The 21,558-nt window shown below is 38.3% G+C and overlaps 1 protein-coding gene across 4 annotated transcripts in view; it reads right to left on the reverse strand.

Moving 5' to 3' along the window:
* The window catches only part of LOC150078095 (teneurin-m-like), a 287,032-nt gene that overhangs the window by 2,651 nt on the left and 262,823 nt on the right, over positions 1-21,558 (reverse strand). For all 4 annotated transcript variants that reach the window (XM_090384887.1, XM_090384889.1, XM_090384888.1 and 1 more), the window contains 4 exons: positions 16,076-17,120; positions 13,222-13,496; positions 12,494-12,796; positions 2,346-3,945 (listed from right to left, as the gene is read on the reverse strand). In XM_090384887.1, coding sequence (XP_090241013.1) covers positions 2,346-3,945; positions 12,494-12,796; positions 13,222-13,496; positions 16,076-17,120 — 3,223 coding nt within the window. The remainder of the gene's footprint in view (positions 1-2,345; positions 3,946-12,493; positions 12,797-13,221; positions 13,497-16,075; positions 17,121-21,558) is intronic.

Here is a 21,558-nt window from a genome sequence, read left to right on the forward strand (position 1 = left end):
GAAACTGATAATTTAAGAGAAGTATGACCTTTTGTGGGAAATGAGTCTATTCAGTTACGAGTAGTTTAATCTGTAATCTAAGTTATCCAGCTTCTCCAAATATCGAATGCTTGGTGCATCGGTTAACCTATAGGTTAAAAGTCTATGGTAATTATCGTCTGAGTTACCTTCCGGTAAACTCTTATTACTCTCTCCAGTTTCACATGATCAAGATGCATTGATTGGTTTCCAGACCTTCGGTGGTATCTTGTTATACCTTCGTTCCCTGGTGGATAACCAAAGTTAACTGGAGGTTTGGAATGCTAATAGAAACTGATACAAGCCAGACTGTCTTGCTCTATTTTGTAATGGGTGCGCAACTCAGTTTTCTATATGTAAATTAACGAAATATTTAAAAACAACAAAGAATGTACGTGGTGATTATCAAAAATAACTTTGCCTTATCCCCTATCTTCAAAGTATCAATATAGGAATATTTTAAAAGAAGTATCAATGTAGAAATTCCCAAATAATAAACTTCAGCGATTGGATGGTTCTTTACCTTACAATTTTCTGTAAAAGATGTCGTACCAATAAAATTTACTTTTATTAATTAATGAAATGAAATGTTCCTTATTCATAACGCACAAGCATATTTTATTATAAATAAGATGATATACAGAAGAAATTAATCCAGGTTTTTTATACAAATGAATGTATTTGGTATACGGCGTATATTTGGTATATTTTGGTATATTTTTTTGTGTTTGTTGGTTACAGTTTGCTGAAAAATTATATTACTTTAATCCAATATTATATTTTAGCTAATGATGGTTTCTCTGCAGACCAAAAGAGTATATTTGATTTCCTGTGTTTAATGGAAAGAATGTCTAATAAATCGGTTTCCATTGACTGGCTGATTTAAATTCATCTAAATTTTAAGAGCATAGAAACTCCTCCAGTACCATCATGAAGGCCATTTCCCTTGAACCGCATGCTGTTAGTAAACAAGTGGATTGAATAACGAGATCTCTTGAAACGGCCATCAAAATCATCGCGCTGTTTAACTGGTGAGAAGAGATATCTGATGTCTCCATTGGACATTCTATAAATAGTGACAATCAACGTTATAATCTCATAACCGGATATCGGGTATCTTCGAACCTGCTCTATGCACCTTAGAAGGAGTCGGTGAGGCTAGCATAATGGTTATAACCACCGTACTCCCCACACCGAGTGGAAAAGGCCCGGGTTCAAATCCCATCAATGACTCCAGGACCTTTTTTTCACTCCTTGGGTTAGTTCAGAAAAACAAGCAAATCGACCAGATAAACGCACGAAATTTACAGACATAATACACATTGGCAGCTGAATTAGTTTTCGGGTGGCCTTAATATCACTTTTCTTTGTACACCTCAAAGACATTCGTCTCAATTTGGGTCGTGTGATCATCTGATTATCCACTCATAAAACTGAAACTTAAAACAATCATTCATTCAGATGGTTAATCAAAATCTTTCTAGCGTATGTTCAATTTAATGTGCATTATATTTATTTATTTGCAGATGACATTGTGGTCATAAGCCACGATCCCAAAGAATTAGAGGAAAATCTTAATGAATATGGCTAAAACAAAAGTAATGATGAACAAGTATGCCACAGAAAGGGAAATAATGATTGAAGGAGCAGTAATTGAAAAGGTGGAGTCATATACTTATCTGGGACAAGTTATTAGCTGTAATAATGATAAATGGCTGGAAGTCAAGAGAAGAATAAATTTTGGATGGAAATATAGTCACATACTGAAGAGTAATATCCCAGTTTGTCTGAAACGTAAAATAATGAATCAATGTATACTCCCCACCATGACTTATGGAAGTGAAACTTGGGCACTCACCAAAAGAATGGAAGAGAAGCTGAGAACTATACAGCGAAGAATGGAACGAATTATACTGGGAATCAGACTGTTAGATAAGAAGAGAAACACATGGATTAGGCAGCAAACTCAAGTAAAGGACATTCTTATCAAAACTAAAGAACTAAAATGGTCTTAGGCAGGACACATAGCTCGAAGACATGACAGATGGACTAAGAAAATAACAGAATGGTACCCAAGAGGAGCTAGAAGAAAACCTGGAAGACAAAGGCGGAGATGGATAGATGAAATTCATGAGTTTTTGGGTAGTAAATGGATGGCCAGTGCTCAAAACAGAAGGAACTGGAAAGTTGCTGGAGAGGCCTTCATCCTGCAGTGGATTGAAAATGGCTGATGATGATGTATTTATTTATTCAATTACGACAGTAATTCATAACATGGCATGAACATTTCAGAGCATTAATTATAACTAAGCTTAACTTACACTCACCCATTTTATTCTGGAACCGTTTGTGCAGATTCACAGGATCGTTTTTGTTAAACCTGTAAAGATGCAGTCCCCGAGGATCGTGCAGGAAGGATAAAATGTCGTCCCATCTGGGACTCATCCACTGTCCAACCAACGAATCGTAGATTTTCTCACTGAAATGGATGAGTCCGGTCATGGGGTCCAACAGGCCTCCCTGAAAGTCCACTGGTAAATAGAAGTTCGGATTGGAATCGAACAGTACATGTCCGTAAGGCCCCCTGTGAATTTCTTTTACAACGTCACCGTAAATGTCGTACACCAGCAGTGGACTTCCGGTATGGTCCGTTGCTATGTAGAAACTTTCCTTGTTGAGGAGTATAAAAATCGGAAAATTCCTCTCGTCGTAAAGCAGAGTGATAATTCTCCCATCTGCATTGTTGTACATGTGTGTTACTACGGACGGCTGCGAAGGATTGGAATAAAAGAACTGGGTCACATTACCGAGGTTATCTTTTCTTATGGTTAGACGCCCCCTGGCGTCGTAGAAGTACTCAATGTCGTACCGTCCTGTCCGGAAAGCGCGAATTAGGTGGCCGTTTGCATTATATACAAATCTCTCTTCGCCTCTTTGCACCACAAAACCTCGTCCATCGACTATGTAAGGCGTTTCTCCGAAGCTGACGATCCTGTCGCCAACGTCATGCAAAATGTCGATCTTGTTGCCCATGTACTGCATGGTGATCATGTTGCCGTTCTGGTCGTAGTGGAATCTCCAGTGATCTCTCCCAACCATCTCAACCAATTGTCCATCTTCGTCATAGGAATAGTTCTGCGACCTCACCTTCGATGTCCCCAGGTGTTTCATGTAGATGCGCGATTGGACTACTAAGTTTCGATTGTCATACTGGACATCCATCCTATACACTTCCTTCTCGCTGATCACAATGAAGAAATTTCTCAGACGATGCAGCGCGTCGAATTGCCTCACAAACGACGCAATACCATCAGAGAAGAGTGTCTCGTTCTTATGAGTCTCCACACATCGAAACCCACCAGTTTTTTCTAACTTACCAGTCGTTTCATTGTAGGTAAATTCCAATGCCGGTAGAAGGAGACTCCCAATCTTTGGAGAAATTGATTTAACCCTAAAAAGCCCGTTGTATTTGTACGTGAATGTGGCTCCCGTGAGTTGGAACTGGCCAGTAAATCTCAACTTCCACAAACTGAGCATTGCTCCTTTATAGACGAATTCACTGCTAACTTCTGCATCTTGCCCCTTCCAGTACTCGATGTGGACCAACCCTGATGATGTATAATTCCTAAATATCTGTCCTCCACCATACACCACACCGATCAACAAAGACTTTTTGTTGTATTTGTACAGGGCGCGTCCGTGATCTCCCGGATAGTACTTGACCACTGGCAAGCGGAGATCATTGTAGTTCACTACGTAAGTTCCACTATTCCCTGGAGGTGTGTAACATAGTTTGTAGAATCCCAGAGACACATAACCTGCAAAGTTATGTCTAGTTCCTTTAGGGGTAGTGACGAATTTTAATCCGCCCTTGTCATCATAATGGTAAGTATATTTGCGTCCACTAGGCAAGAAGACTTTAGTTGGCTGAAAAGCAGAAAAAAAAATGAGAATAGTTAGAGAAAACTTACGTTTTATTTATTTTCTATTTTATTTCATTTGTGCAGCAGAATTTGTTTATTTTATATTCCCTCTATATTATTTGAATATGTTTATAAAAGGAAACACTTAGAGGTACGGCTAAAATGAAACAAGAATCTTTCTTACCAACGCCTTACCACTGTACATGTCAACGACATTCATATCATGATGTAGCTTGTATTTTTCTGTACAGATCAGTTTTGTTTCGTTGTAATCGGTTAAGTTTTGATTTAACTGTACATCTTTAAGTGAATCAGTGTTTTAACCCTTATATACTGAAGCAGAAAAATGAGTGATCGTAATTTAAAGCAAAGAATCGTTATTAAAATTGTAGCGAAACTCAGTAAAAATGGTGCAGAAACGTTGGTGATGTTAAGGAAAGTGTACGGTGACGAAACCATGAGTCAGCCACTGTGCGCTTTTCCCGAAATTTAAAATCCACCTCAAAGGAAAACTATTTGAGGACTTAGCAAACATTCAGAAGAACACAACGCAGCAATTAAACACATTTCGCCGTTACCCCACCACAGATAACATAATACCTTCAAACGTACATGTGCCAAATACGTCACAGAGTCAGAAGGAATCTTGGATCCACTTCACATCTTCCATCAACTATGCATAATCACCTAAGCTCGTTCGGGATCCGCGATACTGGGTGTCCGACATACCAAAAAATCACGAGTTCCTACCAACAGAGAATAGATTATGGCCACACACCATAAACAATTCAACTCCAGAGTTCTCACATTCCACCAGCTCAATGCACAGCGTGCCCAGGCGGTAGCGAAGCAAGTCCGACTAAAAGCTGACGAAGAAAACGTCGACATACTCATAACATTGGAACCGTACACACACCAAAAGCAAGTACGGGGATATCCTATTAAATACAAAATTGTGCAGTACACAGATAAAACCCCATGGGTAACTGTGATAATCAGGAACCCCCATATCACGGTCACAAAAATCCCACAATTCTGCACTCCCTGGGTAGCATGTGCCCACCTTGTCACCTCCCTGGGAAGTCTTTATGTGGTTGCTCTATACCGTAGGCCAGGGGCAGAAATCGACTATGCGATAACATACCTGGAGAATCTTCAAACTGCACTAAGCGGACGCAAGGTACTAGTGGTGGCGGACGTCAACCGCAGGTCCTCCCTCTGGCACCGTACTACGCCCGAAAGAAGAGGCTCAATGAATGGGCAAAGGCTCGAGGAGCACCTGGCCAACTCCATATTTGTTATTAAAAACGAACCCTTCTGCAACACCTTATGGGAAGCAGAAATTGACATAACATTATCCACAAGAAACATAGACACCCACATCACAAATTGGACGGTTAGAAACGCCTGGACGATCTCGGACCATCGTACAATAACCTTCACATTAGAAAGGAACCTGACAAGGACAACTGCCGACAGGCACATGCTAAATAGATTCGCCCTCAGCAAGGCAAACTGGGACGCCTTCCGAGAGACGCTACGCAGAGCAGGCCAGCAATACTGCACACACTGAGGGAGCAGGCATGCGGGAGTGAAAACTCGGAACGACTCCAGAAGGATGTAACAAAAATAATAACTTAAGCAGCAGAAAAAGCCATGAAGAGAAGAATCTCACTGCAGGGGCCACGCCCTGGTGGACTCCAGAGCTCACACGAATGAGGAAATTAGTACAGCACAGAAGGAAACAATTTCAGAGGGCTAGGAGGAATTAGCCGCAACAAGAAGTTACTGAACTTAGGAACCAATATAGAATCGCTAGAAATTGTTATACTGAACAGATAAAGAAAAAGAAAAGAGAATCATGGGAGATGCTGGTACAAGGTTCAGGGAACAGCAACCCCTGGGGGGGGGGTATACAAAATTACCACTCACAAACTGCCCAGGGGGTAAGTCGTGACAGCCACCAAAACAGCACAAGGAAATTTATCCATAACCTGGAAGGAGTCGATTGGGAACATCCTGGACAACTGCCACTGCCCCACATGTCCGACTTCAGGAGCTGCCAACAACACTAACAGATGAGCTGCAGGCTATCTGCCAAGCAAATAATTGCTATAATAATGACCAAATAGAACCCCCCCTTCACCTTAGAAGAAATTCAGGGTGCAGCAAGCCGTACGAAAAATAAGAAATGCCGTCGACTGGACCTAATCGAACCGGAGATGGCAAAAGAAGCAATGGAACATATACCGGAATTACTGCTAAAACTATTCAATTGCTGCCTAGAAGCAGGTAAATTTCCACTACAGTGGAAAAAGGTAAATTTAAAACTGCTCCTAAAAACCCAACAAGGCTACCGGAGATACCTAGTTCCTACAGACCCATAGCTCTGCTGCTAACCCTTAGTAAAATATATGACCGCAACTGTGAGAAGAGAAGAATCGCCGACCACATTGTCCAGATTTGGCAGAGGAGATGAAGCGACACAGAAAAAGGCTCAGTGCCTAGAAGATTCCTCCCCACTGTCACCAAACTGTACCCTAAGGCACCAGTGTGGTTTCACCTTCCTCCTTACAGGACACGGCCCATTTAAAGCTAAGCTTCACCAACTTGGCATCATAAATAACGCGGACTGTCCCTGTGGCAACTCGGAGTTCTGAAGACACTTAATGTTTGAGTGCGATCTATATGACGACCTACGACTACGCCTAATAACGGCAATCCAATATATACCAGACAACCAAGAACCCAGACTGTTAGACACCCAAGAAGACTCCAAGGCACTCAGTCAATATTCCCAGAATCTATTTTCCAGAAGGAAATCAATGATAGAAATACACCAAAGGCAACCCGACTAGAAAGACTGCAGGAGGTCAAACAAGTACGTGACATACACAAAACTCACCATACCACAGTAAGACAAGACTTTAGAGTGACTTGGATGGCCTACTGATGACCCAAAACCGCACTCCCTTGGGCGGCCTTGTTTTTTCCTATTTCCCGGAGAGGGGGAAGAGAGTATTTGCTCTTCTCCCCTCCTCGCCCCCCATATTTTCACTCTGGTGGGGCATGGGCATGCCCCATTGAAAATGGGGGGTCACCTTCCTATCGACCCCTCTTCAAGTTTCACACTCCCTTCCCAACACTTTCTCTTGTACAGCGACTGCCCCACATGTCCAAATTTAAATCACATCAAAATTTGCCCGACCTTTTAGGCTGTCTAGAAATAGTTCTGTCAGCCTAAAATCCCATGCAGCGCTTTCTAAATGCAGTTTTACCTAAATCAACTGAGATCGCTCCAACCTTTATTTTAGGTCCTAGTCACCGAAATCTCAGGAAAGTAAGTGGCAGGATCTGCCAGAGTATAATTAGTCTCTTGGTATACCCGGCCGGCGTCCCCGTCGCTAGGTATGGTAACGCCGGGTCCCACTAAGGGCCCTTGGGCCAATAGGCCGGATGAACAATGGGCACAACAAACTACATACCACATGACCTATACATTATTTTTAATCCTCTGGCATAGACAGGGGATTTTAATCCTCTGGCATAGTCACTCGATACATAGAACATACGCAGAGATGGGAGAAATCCCCGGAGCCGTCTGACCCTCGACATACCTACCTATAGGGTTAGCTTAGCGCAGATGTGGGAAACCACCCGTGGCGCCTGACCCTATATACTATGCCACTACTATAGAGTTAGCTTATTCCCATTGTCACATATGGCGCCGCAGTGTAGTATAACAGAATGACTATAGTAAGAATGCAACGTCTGATTCTTCAGGTTCAGCAGCTTATGATGCTGCAACCTGAAGAATCGTCAACCGCTGCACTAGAAGTTTTACTGGATGCCTACCTCTAGATCTCCATGTCATATACTTCGACCTCTCTCATGCCATCAAGAAGAATAAAAAGGTTGAAATACTCACCATAAAAACACGTACAGACACTAACACCAAACATGAGATGACCCGTGTGTGGAGTGAACTGGTTTCCCTATGGAACAGCTCATCAACAGGTGAAATTACTACTAAACTCTTTATTCCGGATGTCACCTTCCTCAACAAACGACGCTGCAACTCATTCTATCCCAATGTCTACACATCCTTTATTTTGACTGGCCATGTATAATATAAAAGGCGTCTTCTCGATTTTGGTCTGGCTGACAATGCTTTTGCATCTGTGGAGAGCTAGAGGACTGGAACCACGTGATGCATTCCTGTCCGATCTATCTTGACCCCCGCAACCAGCTTCTTCTGGCCCTCAATGTATCAACAACCCATCCAGAGGCTAGGGTATTGGAATCAGAAGGAGCCTATAAAGCATTCTCGACCTATGCCACCGCGGTCTTCAACAGGCACTGCTATCACTCACAACCACCAACTGGCATACCTATGACTACCGTAGCTCATCCTGTCAACTAGCTTTCCCCACTGTCAGTCACATCAGAAATTAAATAACTTGTCAGCCATAGGGATATACCAATTCCAGTAATGATTATGTGCTACACAGGATGCACCATTGCAATCACATCACCGAGTCTCTATTATGTGGCCACTCGAGAGCCGTCTAATTTTTTCCTGTCCAATCACAGTAACTTCATCTTCTCCTACAATGCTCTAACATGTTCCCCGCTGCTCCTAGAAGAAGACTTCACCGAATGATTCTCAACTTCTCTTGACAAACCAAGGGGATTCCTGCCTTTACCTGTTCTCCTTGAAGTTCCTTTGCTGATGCCGCCTCTCCACTGCAGTGGGATTATATGCTTTTGGCCTCACACTGACTGGCCTTAAAATGTTGTGCACACTTCACAGAGTACTCAACGCGGATTTGTGGGGAACCACAGGAACTGCTTGACAAAAGCACTATGTCCACTACAGAGTTGAGATTATCAGTCAAGACATTTATGTTCCAGAAAGCACAGACCAGGCTAATATTAGAATAGAATAGACCATCTTATGTTTATAGGCGCAAGTGAGGAGGATGCATATAATGAGAATGAGACTGGGGAAGCTATTAATACGTTCAGAGACAACAAATGTCCAGGTCTAGACTTGCTTGAAGTAGTGATCCTAAAACGAATATGGCAGTTGAAACCTAATCTTATCCTAAATCTGATGAACAAATACTTAAGTGATGGTGTTTTTCCTAAACCTTGGAAAGTAGCTAATTTAAAGTTCATTTTGAAACCTGGTAAATCTGCTGATTCTTCTTCATTGTTTCGTCTAATAGGCCTGTTGCCTTTTCTTGGAAAAGTTTTAGAAAAATTAATAGTTACTAGGTTTATGTATTACTATACTTACAAAAATTTACAGGCTGGTTCCCAATTCGGATTTCGTAAAAGTACGTAAATCAACGGTAGATGCGATTAGGCTCTTACTGGATTCTGTGGCTTCTTCTGGAAATACGTCCTCGGCCGTGGACTTCAAAGTGGCCTTTGCCATGTTTTGTATATTGGTGTTGGACAAGTCCTGTTTGGATGTTCACACATACTGTATAGGTATTTATTGATTTCACTATATCTCTTTAATCCTTCCTTTCCTCTGGGGATTTCTCTTTATCACCCTTTCCTTTTTACTTACCCTTTGTACCTTCATAAATTTAGTTTTTTTTTCAACTATTTGTTTTTATATGTATCGGAATGTATTGTAATACTTATTCACTGTAGACAGTAATTGAGAATGTATCTGTAGTGTATTTGGATTTAATAAATGATAATAATATAGAGTTAGCTTGAGCCCTACACCCAAAAACTTAATAACAGCAAATCGTTTAACTAGTACCCCTTTTGGCTGGCCCCTATCTATAGCAGTCAGCCTTTTTATTTTTTAAGGTCATATCCACTGAAATCTCAGGCAGTTAGGTGGCAGGACCTGCCAGAGTAAATAACTATAATACTGGTGTACCTGGTCTGCTTCTACGAGGTGGAGTGTGGTTAACGTTTTGGTCCCTAATGGGGCCCAGCGGCTAAATGACCAGAGGAAGAACGGTACACGATAATACACATATACAAAATCCATACATACACCTTTAAACCTCTGGCATTGACAGCGTTCTGTTATATACCCACAATGTATACTACGCGGAGATGGGGGGAACCCTTGGTGTCGTTTCCCACTGAACACCCTCTACAGGTTAGCCTTGGACCCACAAATAGCAACTGTGTATGGTGTACACTGACTCTTTAAGTATACTACAGGCTTTATCAGAGATGAGATATAATCCATTCCTGATCCAAGTCTAGCAGATGTTACATTCTCTTTTTAAGTGTTCCTTTGACATCAGTTTCTGCTAGATCCCAAGGCACATTGAGATTAAGGGTAACGTAATGGGGTACCTATATAAAATCACTAAACATTTTTTACTCATATTTAACTTATACCTTTTTACTGTTATTTATTTATTGTTATATATTTTATACCAGTACTGTTATAACGTAAGCTTAACTGTTTTGTTTTATACGACCTGGTTTTGGTGCATATAGCCTTAGTTGCTAATGCGCCAATAAAACCCAAACCAAAACCCAACAGTTCTTTTTAGCCGCACCTTGTACAATTGAAATGTTTAAAACATAAATGTAGCGAAATTCTTTAATAAAACACAATAAAGTATAATATAATACAATAAATAAGGTTCAACAAGATAAAGTATGATAAATAAAAGCATAAGTAACAAAAAATCCCAAAAGAGCATGCTCATGGTAAAGAGAAACCTTGAAGAATAAACATATGATTACAATGATAAGATACGATAAATCATAACCATCAAAACTAAAGCAGGTGATCAAATATACAATATATAGAACATAAGTATCTTTGAATATTAATGGTGTATTTATTTTTAAACTGGGATTTTTAATTTTATTTTTGGATTTTTCGATTTGAAAATCGGCTTTTTTTAAAATATTCTAAATCAACGTTAATTAATTAAATTCATTGTCTCTCTCTCTCTCTAAATAGTTTATTAAATGATATTTAAAATTAATTTAAATAATAGAAAATTGAGAAACTGCGCTTAAAGGAAAAAAAAAAAACCAACATGACTGAAATCGAAAATAATAAATAATTAAGAAGCTGCGCTTAAAAAAAAAAAAAAAGGAAAAAAACCTGCCACCAACATGACTGAAATAAGACAAATACGACGAACCACGTCTTAGTTATACCACGCTACCAAACGAGATTCTTTTAAAACTATCGTTTTTCCCACACGATAAATTCTTCAACAAGGCTAAAAGGATCTGGGAATGGAACAGAACGTCCCACCGGAAGCAACGAATTTCATGAGTTTTCCCTCCAAAGACGAACAAAGGAAGAAATAATAATAAAAAAAAGCCCTCTTTCCTTACCTATCTAAAAATGACACGCAAACAGTGGCTTTCGGTAACACGATCGTGTTCTTCGTTGCATAACAGAACAAGTAGGTTACAGAACCCAGAGGATCTGTGCATTCCAATTGCAAACTCAGCAGTCTTCGTGAAATGCATTCCATGACCATGCCAATGTATCCCCACTTGCATTTCCTTTAAGTATCTGCTGAGCTTTGAGTGTGTAAAATACGGTTAGAACAGTATTCAGATACGCTGAGGTTCATTTATCTTTGAATGAGTGAAAGAATTCTTTTTCTTTTTTGTGGGAGTATATTTCTTCAGTGTGTACTCTATTGAATTTTAATAGTATACAAATATTTGGTGGCTGTCTGGGAGCACTATTTGTCTGTTAGCGATGGAAACAAGTTAGTTAATATAAACAGTACATTAAATTTCAGGCGTGACTTTTTTTCTTAAAAAAAAAGGATTTTTTTTCGTTTTCTGTGATTAATAGAAATTAAGAGTAACTATAAAAATCTCCTTATCAATTAATTACTATCGTTATAACTTTATAGAGCACTTACTTAAACTTTGTAAGTTCTCTATGATATTTATTACTCTTCTCCCATATACACCTTTTTAAATTTCTTTTCTCTCTGTTTATATATGTCTCTTTAAAAAAATAACACGTTCACGAGGAATAATACTGCATTAAAATTACATTTAACTATAAAAAAACTGTATGGAAAAAAGAAATAACAATTGTTGGTTCTATTTATCGGAGTTTAAAGAAATTTGGTTTGGCTCCACTAATATTTTTAACAAGCCCAAATACAAAATTTAAATATTTCAGCTATTTCATTTCATAGTTGTTCGCTGTCTTTAGCAATTTAAAATGGATTCCGTTCTCGAGGATATTTTATATTCTATTCAGTGATCAAGTTGCTTCGAGTGAGGGAACATCCAAAACATTGGAAGGAACAACTTCCTTTAGTATGCAGTATTCTGCATGACACAAGAAAAATTAGAAATACAAGAATGAAAAGAAAAATAGATAAAAGAGAACACCAAAACGGTACAGAACAAAGACAAAATATAAAATAATAGGAGTTACAGAAAATATGAATACATGAATTCACAAAAAAAAAGTATCTTATTTTTGTTAATATTTTTAAGCGCAAAGCTTTGGCATTTTAGTGTCATAATGAGGTACTCTGAAATAATTACGTATATACGTAGAACTGTACCTTTGTTTTCCCCTCATATCCAAATCTCATTACGGAGTTATCCGAATACTTCACTTCTGACAGATGACCCATCCTATCGTAGCTGAACGTCTCTGAGAGAGCTCCTTGCTGCCAACCGGAGATTCTGCCTAGTCGTTCGTACATGATGTTAAGTGGCAGCCTGGTAGTAGTGGGAAGCCACTGGACTGGTCTTGAGAAAGCATCGTATTGCACTACAAGGAATGGTCTCCGAGAGCTGTTGTAGAGGATTTCTCTAACAGCGATAAGGTCGTACTCCACGGTTAAATACTGCGTCTCGTTTACCTACAAAATGTACACACCGATGATTTGAAATATGATCGGTTTAAGTTCAATAAAATTGTGACGCATTAAAATACATTTCCATTCTTTTTCTCATTTATGACATTAAAGTAATGGATAAAAATATGGAGCTTTTACACTGTAGAGAAATGTGTTTAAAATGAACTGATCAAATGGGCTGCACCCAAAAATATGTGCAAAAAAACAGTATTACTCCTAGAATTTCTGCGCGTACTTTTCCATGTAATAATCATTTGAAAAATATAAATATATTATTATACAGTGTACAGCTAAAGAATGCTGAGCGCTCCATATTTTTGCAAACTACTATAGTTTAATTATGTAATGGCTGAAAACATAATTCACTATACATTTTCACGAAAAAAACAGCAGTAGTTTTGATATTATGCTTCAAATCGGCAACTTACCATTAATATCCTTTCCACTGCCGATATCAGTCTATCATCTTTCTCCTTCTCCTTTCTACTGTATTTGATGCCATAATTCCAGGAAATTTTGCTGATTTCCTCATCTCCTATGAATGTCATCTGTGAGACGGGTACAGGAAACATGCCTGCCTGCACTGGAAGGGTTCCTGTCAAAACAGGGTGTGAAGTAGCTTCCCAAACAACAGCCTGCTGCCATGGTGTCTCCACTTCTATAGCTCCATCTTGATATAATGTTGTCTGGATCGGTATTCCATCTATTTGAAAAACGTAACAGTAAATTACTCTGAAAATTTTATCAATTCCAAATGTATTTAAGGATAATCAGATTAACCTCATTCTTCGAATGCATATGTTTATTTACAAATCTAAAGTCATCCTAAACGTCTTTACAGTTGAAGGTTGTTTACCCTCATTAAACGTAACTCTAAGAACATTTAGTTAATCTAAAACACAATCACTGTATCCATTCTGATCCGTTTATTAATTAAGAGAAAGTGTGCTTTACTTTCCTGTACATTATTATATATAAGTGTTGCATAATAGATACGTGTGGAGCATTTAGAAGCAATTTACATCAGCTGGATGAATAATTATGCAAAAGATATCTCTAAAAACTCTGGAGAACTTAGCACTGACGTTGTAAGGCTCCATCGTATCGGTAACCTTAATCTCTACTGGGAGAAGCCTTACTATTAAATAAAGTATGCTAATAAAAATATCTATTACACCATCTCAAAGAGTGCTAATCTACAGAAACCTTAGGAAGCAGTATTTTCTCACAAAAGAAGCGCGCAGGAAACAGGATATGGTTCCTCGCGCGCGTACGTGGGTACGTTGGTACAAAAGAAAAGAGAAACGCGTGGCCCTTGGTCGGCTCTTAGCTACCGCTTGGCAGTTCGTGCGAGGGCGCATTATTATTTTTCTCACGTCAAATATTAAACGTAAATCTTTTGTCATATTATGGGTCGGAAAATTAGATTCTCTTCTAAATTCGAAAGGAAAGAATGAAGAAGAAAGAAGAAGCAAAAAAAAGTTTTCCAAAAATTGCGTTTCAGCCAAGTGAAAACCACGCAGGACGATCCTAAAGCTCCGGAGGACAAATCACCTTATCTTCCAGCCCATGAGGCATGTAAATTACTCGGACTGATATTACTACTGTATTTTTACTTATGATGCGACATAATGAACCTTGAAAGATTTTCTGCTCACTGCACTGTGAGAATTTTAATTAAACTCTGGCAAGTACGAAGTGCAAAGACGCTTTAAGTTAGTCGTAAATTTATCCTTTTTCCTTCTCAAAAGATATTAATTAATTCTATGAAAACATGACGGTGATAAAAGCGCTTCGAAGATGAAAGAAGGAAGAAAAATATTCCATAGTGAAATAAATATGACTTAATGGAAATCAGCCTCCCCCCCCCCTCCTCCTCCTCCTCTAGTGTAAACAGTTTTGATCTGTAAAGAAATTGTCACGCACAGACACAAATAGTGATTGTTTGTAACTTAATAGAATTTTCGTGATGTTTGATATTCGTCGGTGTGTGTTTTTAAAAATGTCATTTCTTTTTCTTTCGTGTCATTTATCATGCTGTGACACAAGTATTCTTAATGACGCTAATTAACATTAAATTATTATTTTTTTAAATTATAAATCCTACCGGCAGATATCGCTACTGTCGAATGATGCTTTTAGTGGTACAATGAGAGATGTCTAGATTAGGAAAAATCAAAATTTATCTCATTATCAAAGAGAGAAAGGTTCAGGGACAATCAATGTAGTGTTGGTGTTCTTGTATTCCTCTAGTTATTATAAATTAACGCCAGTAAAATCAACATTCTAGATTATAAATGAATTACTAATTATACTAGTCGTAAAATTCTTAAGGAATTACTAAACTATTTACATAATATTGTGAGGTATATACAAATTCGATTAATTAGATCGTATGGCCATCTGGTGGCAAATGATTGCATAATATTTTGTTCTCACAATTTTGTTGTCACAATTTTGTTATCAGTTTATCCAATATGTGGATTTTGCTCTTTTATTTCTTGTTTACGCATTCCAGTGAAAGGGAAAAAATAAATAACAAAAAGCATTATTTAATTTCTCAATTGAATTAATGTTCCTTTTACTACGTTTTCAAAAAAGTTACTTCAATATGATTTTATATTTTTCTTTTGAAGCACTAACAGCATATTTTTCATGATTTTTTTAAATATCGAAATATAACGTATTTTAATTAAAAAAACGGTTAATAATTAAACGCAAAAATTTCTTATGTTTAGGAAACGGAGTAGTTTTATTTTATTCTACTATTTTACATTTCAGTTATTCCCTTGAGCTGTATTTAAAGTTCTTCTTAATATGTAAGCTACAAGATAACCAAACGTAAGAGCATTATATTTTTCTCGTAATAATGTCTTATTCCTCTAAGTCAGCGATTCTCAGTTATTTTATCTTGAACCGCATCTTCCTCTGGGAGAGTCCTGTTTTCTTCCCGCTATCCTCATACCACCAAGGTCAAGAAAAACTTAATATGTAGCATATTTTCATTGTGCTTAATTTCTAAATTAGCTTTTAATTTTATGTGATAACAGTCTTCGCATTCTGCCCAAGAAGAAGCTCGCAATGCCTTGAGGGATTCTTAATATATAGTCTAAAAGCGCTGTACTAAGCAATAAGGCTTCCAGTAAGTAAATATAATATTGTTTAAAACACCGTGACAGCAATAATTATGCGTTAGTCTTTCTATAATAATCCTCTAGGTGGCACTGTCACCCATTACAACCCTATTGTATGTTAAGAAATATCTTAAAACTACTACTTTACCTGTTTCAGTGACCACTGTGGTTCCTTTAACTGTTACAGTTGATCGCATCCCTTCTTGATCTTCCGAAACAACAGACGCTCCCTCTGGACCCAGGTCGAAGGACAGAGATGACACTTTCCCGCTTGGCTTCACGACGTGAGTAAGCCTACCGTTTTCGTCGTACAAATAGAAGAATGATCTTCCGGCTCCATCTGATCTGACGGTCAACAGACCTTGCCCATCGTACTCGAAGTTTGTGTCCAGGTTGTCGGGATCTGTGAAACTCTCAATGAGTCCCTGGTTGGTCACTTGCACGCGGCACTTCTCACCCCTGGTGTTTTCGATGGTGTGCAGACTGTGTCCCGCATCTCGGAGGAAGGAAACTTTGCTTCCCGATACGTCAGTGACTGCGCTCAGCTTACCGAAGCTCGTATTGACGTTGTACAAGAAAGTGTAGACGTTCTTATTAGTGAGCACGTTCCTCGTGACGACATGCTGGCCGTACTTATTGAAGATATACACCTCGTGGCTCTCTGGATAGGCGATTTGGAACTCTTGTTGTTCGTCCGCCTGCGGAAGGTAGGGGATAGCGGACAAAATGCGTAAGCTCCCTTGATCAGCTATGTGGACGACCCCGTCGCTGGTCACCGTCAGAGAAGAAATTGCCAAAAGTCGCGTGTCCAAGGCCAACAGTCCTTCTTCTTTTGATGCGCACGAGCAGTTCTGCCATTCACATTCACAAGAACCTTCTCTTCCAGCGAAGTGCAAGAGATCGCCTTCCGGGGACAGACTTCTGACCTTATGCACGTTGCGGGAGTCTATCTCGGCGATGTACATAGTGCCCGATGGACCAAAGGTGAAGCCAATTAGCGATCCCAAAGTCCTTTCTCCGCTTACTCTGGTTTTGTGGCTGCTTGTGTGTTGGGATTTGCAGTATACGGGTTGGCCGGCTACCACCATCACGCAGTTGTCGAAGGTCAGTTTGAGCACCATGTGGTCATCGATAAAGTAAAGCGAGCCATCCAGTGGATTGATTGCTAAATCTGTTGGCCACCGCAGCTTTGCCTGTCAGGAAAAAAATATAAATATGTATACATTGTGCAACCACTACCAGCAATGAAATAAAACTTTTGGTTTAGCTGAAAAATCTTTTATTTTTAAAAAGAGTCATTCTAAGTAGCACTTTCGTCTAGAATTGTGATATATTTGTATAATGAAAGCAAATTAAATGCAACTACAAACTCTAAATTCATCGTAGGATGCATTTCTTACATCCTTCTTTTCTTTTTCTTCCTGATTAATAAAAATTCACTCTGAAATTCGACAGTTTTACTTTGATTAGTTTAATTAAAAAAAAGACAAGTTCGTCTTTCTTTTATTCAAGATTTCTGTATGACATTATTTTTATAGACTCACTAAAGTTAATTTTAGCCATCTCTCAACTGCAACATTCACTACGACTTTCTCTTTTATTTATTTATTTTTTTTTAACTTGGAGTTTTGGCAAAAACATGCATTAAGTGCGAAAGAGAATTAAGTTCAGTTTTAAGAACTCAGATACTGAGAACACAAATTAATCCGATGAAAATTCAATGAATTTTATAAAGTTTCAGCGATAAGAGACTCTGAAGAAACCTTTCAGAGCACGAATTACAACCATCTGTTGCGTTTCTATGACAATAATTAAACTCGCAGAATCCTTGGCACCTTGCCAGATGCAGTGTTATTGTTTTCATGATTGTCTCTCAATTGGAGAGAGAGACTTTTATATCTGTATCAGTTTTGGAGAGATGATGGCAAGTTAATTTATTTCAATCGTTTAATTAACTTATTAGAAGCCTTCAAGAAGGAAAGTTCACCTTGAACAAAATATCATCCTTAACAGTGAAAGTTCTCCGCCAATATTTTTCCAGGTAGGTTTGAAAGAAAAGTATGATTGTTTTTGGTCTTGAAAACACGTGTTAATGCATTCTTTATTGTTAAAGAGCAGAGAATATGAATGAGGAAAGTTAGGCTCTTCTAATAAGCGTAGATGAAATCCGTATGCCATTGTAGGCTCTCTGAATTCAGTTGATTCAAGAGCAAGTTATGCAATGAATGAGAGTGTTTATGAAAATATTCCTTGAACAGAAATGCTATCATATAATTATAGCCTGAGGCTGATGATTATGAAGGATATATTAAAAGATAATTATGGAGTTTTATTCTAGAGCTGAATCTTAACTGAACGCAATTTTAATTTATTTTATTTATACTTAATATACTCATCTTCGTAGGGAATTCCATTTAAAGTACTTTTAACAACCACTCCCCGGATCGAAGTCCATCCGTGGATGTCTCAAAACTTTGTTAGGACAAAAGAGAAGATATTGCCATTAAAATAAAATAAATAATTAAATGAACAATTAACTCAATTAAATCTTAATCAAGATCAAATAGAGGATAAGACCACTTAGTCTTGATATTAAAAGATTTAGCCTTGAGATTATTTCTCCTCAGCCCAATGAATCGGGTTTCCATCCCTGAGAGGAGGAGGAGGGGCTCTACTATCTGTTTCTTAATAATATACTCGACTTAAAACGTTATGAACGAAAATATGTAAAACATCTCTTATCAACAAACATCAACTACAAAGTTTAGCGATTCAAACTTCCAGGTGATAACTCTAACTGTAATCTTAAATCGGCATACTGAGGACAATCAAACATTACATGTATTGATGTCTCTTCCTCTCCACAGGAACACTTAGTACTATCTATAAGGCCTAATTGACATAATCTTAATGCCAATCCATGCCCAGTTAATAGGAAAGCTGCATGGATACCAAAACTGGAGCCATAGTTTTTCTTTGCATCAATAATATCTACTCTAGGTAAAAACATATAGTTTTCCCTACCCTTAATACTTTCGCCCCATCTCTGTTTCCATAAATATGTCGCTAGGTGGCCTAGGTATTAGACGTCTGTAATTTAGTTCCTGCTTTATAGTAATTTATAAGTGCTTTTTAAATGGCATTTTTGTAAAGTTGTGCCCTGACATGTAGATGAGTATCGGGCAGCTTGGATGGTTTTTATGAAGTCTTCATGAAGATAAGTACTATTTATTTGAGTTTTAAGTTTATAGTGTGTAACGTTCTCGCTAGCCTTACGTACAGAAACGCTGGTTTCTGTCATAAGGCCGTTTGTGACCTTGATATTGTTCCTGCTTTGGGTCAAGTCCTGTAGCCCTCCAGAAATTTTTCCGTTAGCCACACCTACGTCCGATCTAACCTGTAGTCTAGCTACTCGGACATTCTAACTCTTCGCTACGGTACCCTGCTGTGTCGATAATGAACCACCTGCTTTTTTGTATATTCTGTTTACTGGTATTCAGTCATTTTTAAATCTTCAGCATGGCACCTAAAGAAGCAGTTTCATGCAATGTATGTCTAAAAACAGTTCGTAATTGGGTTATTTGCAATGGTTGCAGTATGATTTACTGTGATTTATGTTCTTTGATTAAAAATTTTTTGAAGTCATCAGGTGTATTAAAAAAAAATAATTAGAAATATCCTTCCTGTAAAAAAGCTAACAATGGAAGTTCGAATTTACAGTCTCCTTCTAGTCAACATAAACTAAACTGTTAGAATACCCCAACAGATGCTGATCTCCCATGCAGCTCTGACAATCTTTCATCTCCTTCTGTCAATTTATTACCATCTCCGAAGCCCTTAGATGCCTCCACACAAACTGAGGACATTTCCTACCCGTCACCACTGCCTACGATATCCCCGAACAAAGATATCCCATTTGTTACCCTGGAACAAATGCTGAGGAAACAATTTAGAGAAAATGATGATATTAACAGAATATTTTTCGAAGAGAAGATCAACAATGCAAATTCTACCATATGCTTCTTGACCTAAAGGCAATGTTTGAGAGCCCTCCAATACCTCGCCCTTCTTATGTTCATCAGGTTTCTGCAGTTCCAGTCCTCAGTCCAGATGCTGAAGAATTTGTTCCAGAAACAACATCAGCGCTATCTATCAAATCTAGTTCTATCTCTCATTCTCTCCAAGGGTAGAATCGTGTATCCTCTCAACGTATTGTTGACAGAGGCAATGCAACTGATACCCACCACAATTAGCAATCAACAGAAATTTGACAGTATGTACTTGCACTGTCAAAATTATCCATCTGATCCTAATCCCAAAGTGCCTACCCATAATAGCTTTCCTTCAAATTCCCCAAATTTCAAGGTTCCCCGCTGGAAAAAAACAGATATGGTAGCATACAAGGAACAAGAAATATGCAGTCTTGTATTAAAATTAGAAATAGAAATCGTCCGATGTTTAGAAGTAATAATATTTTTGTTAGCAGACTAGATCCCAATACTACCTCCCAGAAGATGGATAAGCTACCATTGGAGCTGGAAATTCCGGATAGTGCTTTCAAGATAAAAACCAAACATCCGACTTATGCATCCTTCAGAATTCAGCTAAATGATTGTGATCTACAAAAGTATCTAAATCCTGATATCTGGCCGAATGGTCTACTCGTCATGCCATTTTATGGAACTATTCTAGGTTCTGTCAACAAGTCTAGTGAGAAGTTAACGTCTAACTCTCAATCTGTTGAACTGTCTGCATAGCTAGATAATACCAGTCCGGGTTCGCATCATAGTCCATCATTTATCCTTCCTCTTAATACTTGCGAACATCCTTCTAACATCTATGTTAATCTCAGCATTTTTCCTCAGAATGTAAAGAAGTATAAAAAATAAACTGTCTACGCTTATAGCACTTTTGGTTGAAGAACCTCATGACATAATTTGTTTAGTTGAAACATGGATGCAGGAACCTCTTCAGCATGTTTTTCTATTGCCGAAAAATCTCAACTGCACGCCATACATGACATCTAGGATTAATCGAAGAGTTGGAGGGTCAGCAATTATTTTAAAATCAACATTAAAGTTATTAACACCTACAACTGCTGTTCCTACAACTTTGAAGGAATTTCTCTTTTGATCCAAGTTAAAGTTTCACTGCTTCAAATATATAATATTTATATTCCCCCTGGATGATATCATTAATGAAGTAATAACCTGGATCACTACTGTTCATAAGTCTCAATCTAACATAATTATAATGGGCGACTTTAATCTCCCCCTGCCAGAATACAATTTACAAATGAAGTTGCTGTCCGACTACTTATTAGTTCTAGGAGCTAAAAATATCAATGTCCCTGTTACAAGAGATAATCAATCGCTTGATCTTGTTTACTCTAATCTTCAACTTCAAGAAAAACGTAGCAGCAACATTACATTTAGATCTGACCACAAAAGCTATCGTCCAACTGCAAGCAGCAATTCGCTGTGGGAATTCTCGCCCCCCTCTGGAAATCACTAGAAGAATATCATCAATTAAATTCCTTCAGAAAGAAGTGGGAGTTTCGCAAAAATACACCTATTCAGGACGCCACGTTTCTACTAATAAAATGGCTGAATCAATTAAATTAAAAACAGA

Source organism: Mastigoproctus giganteus, chromosome 11, assembly GCF_048544385.1.
Source record: "Mastigoproctus giganteus isolate SK-2022 chromosome 11, ASM4854438v1, whole genome shotgun sequence".
NCBI lineage: Eukaryota > Metazoa > Arthropoda > Arachnida > Uropygi > Thelyphonidae > Mastigoproctus > Mastigoproctus giganteus.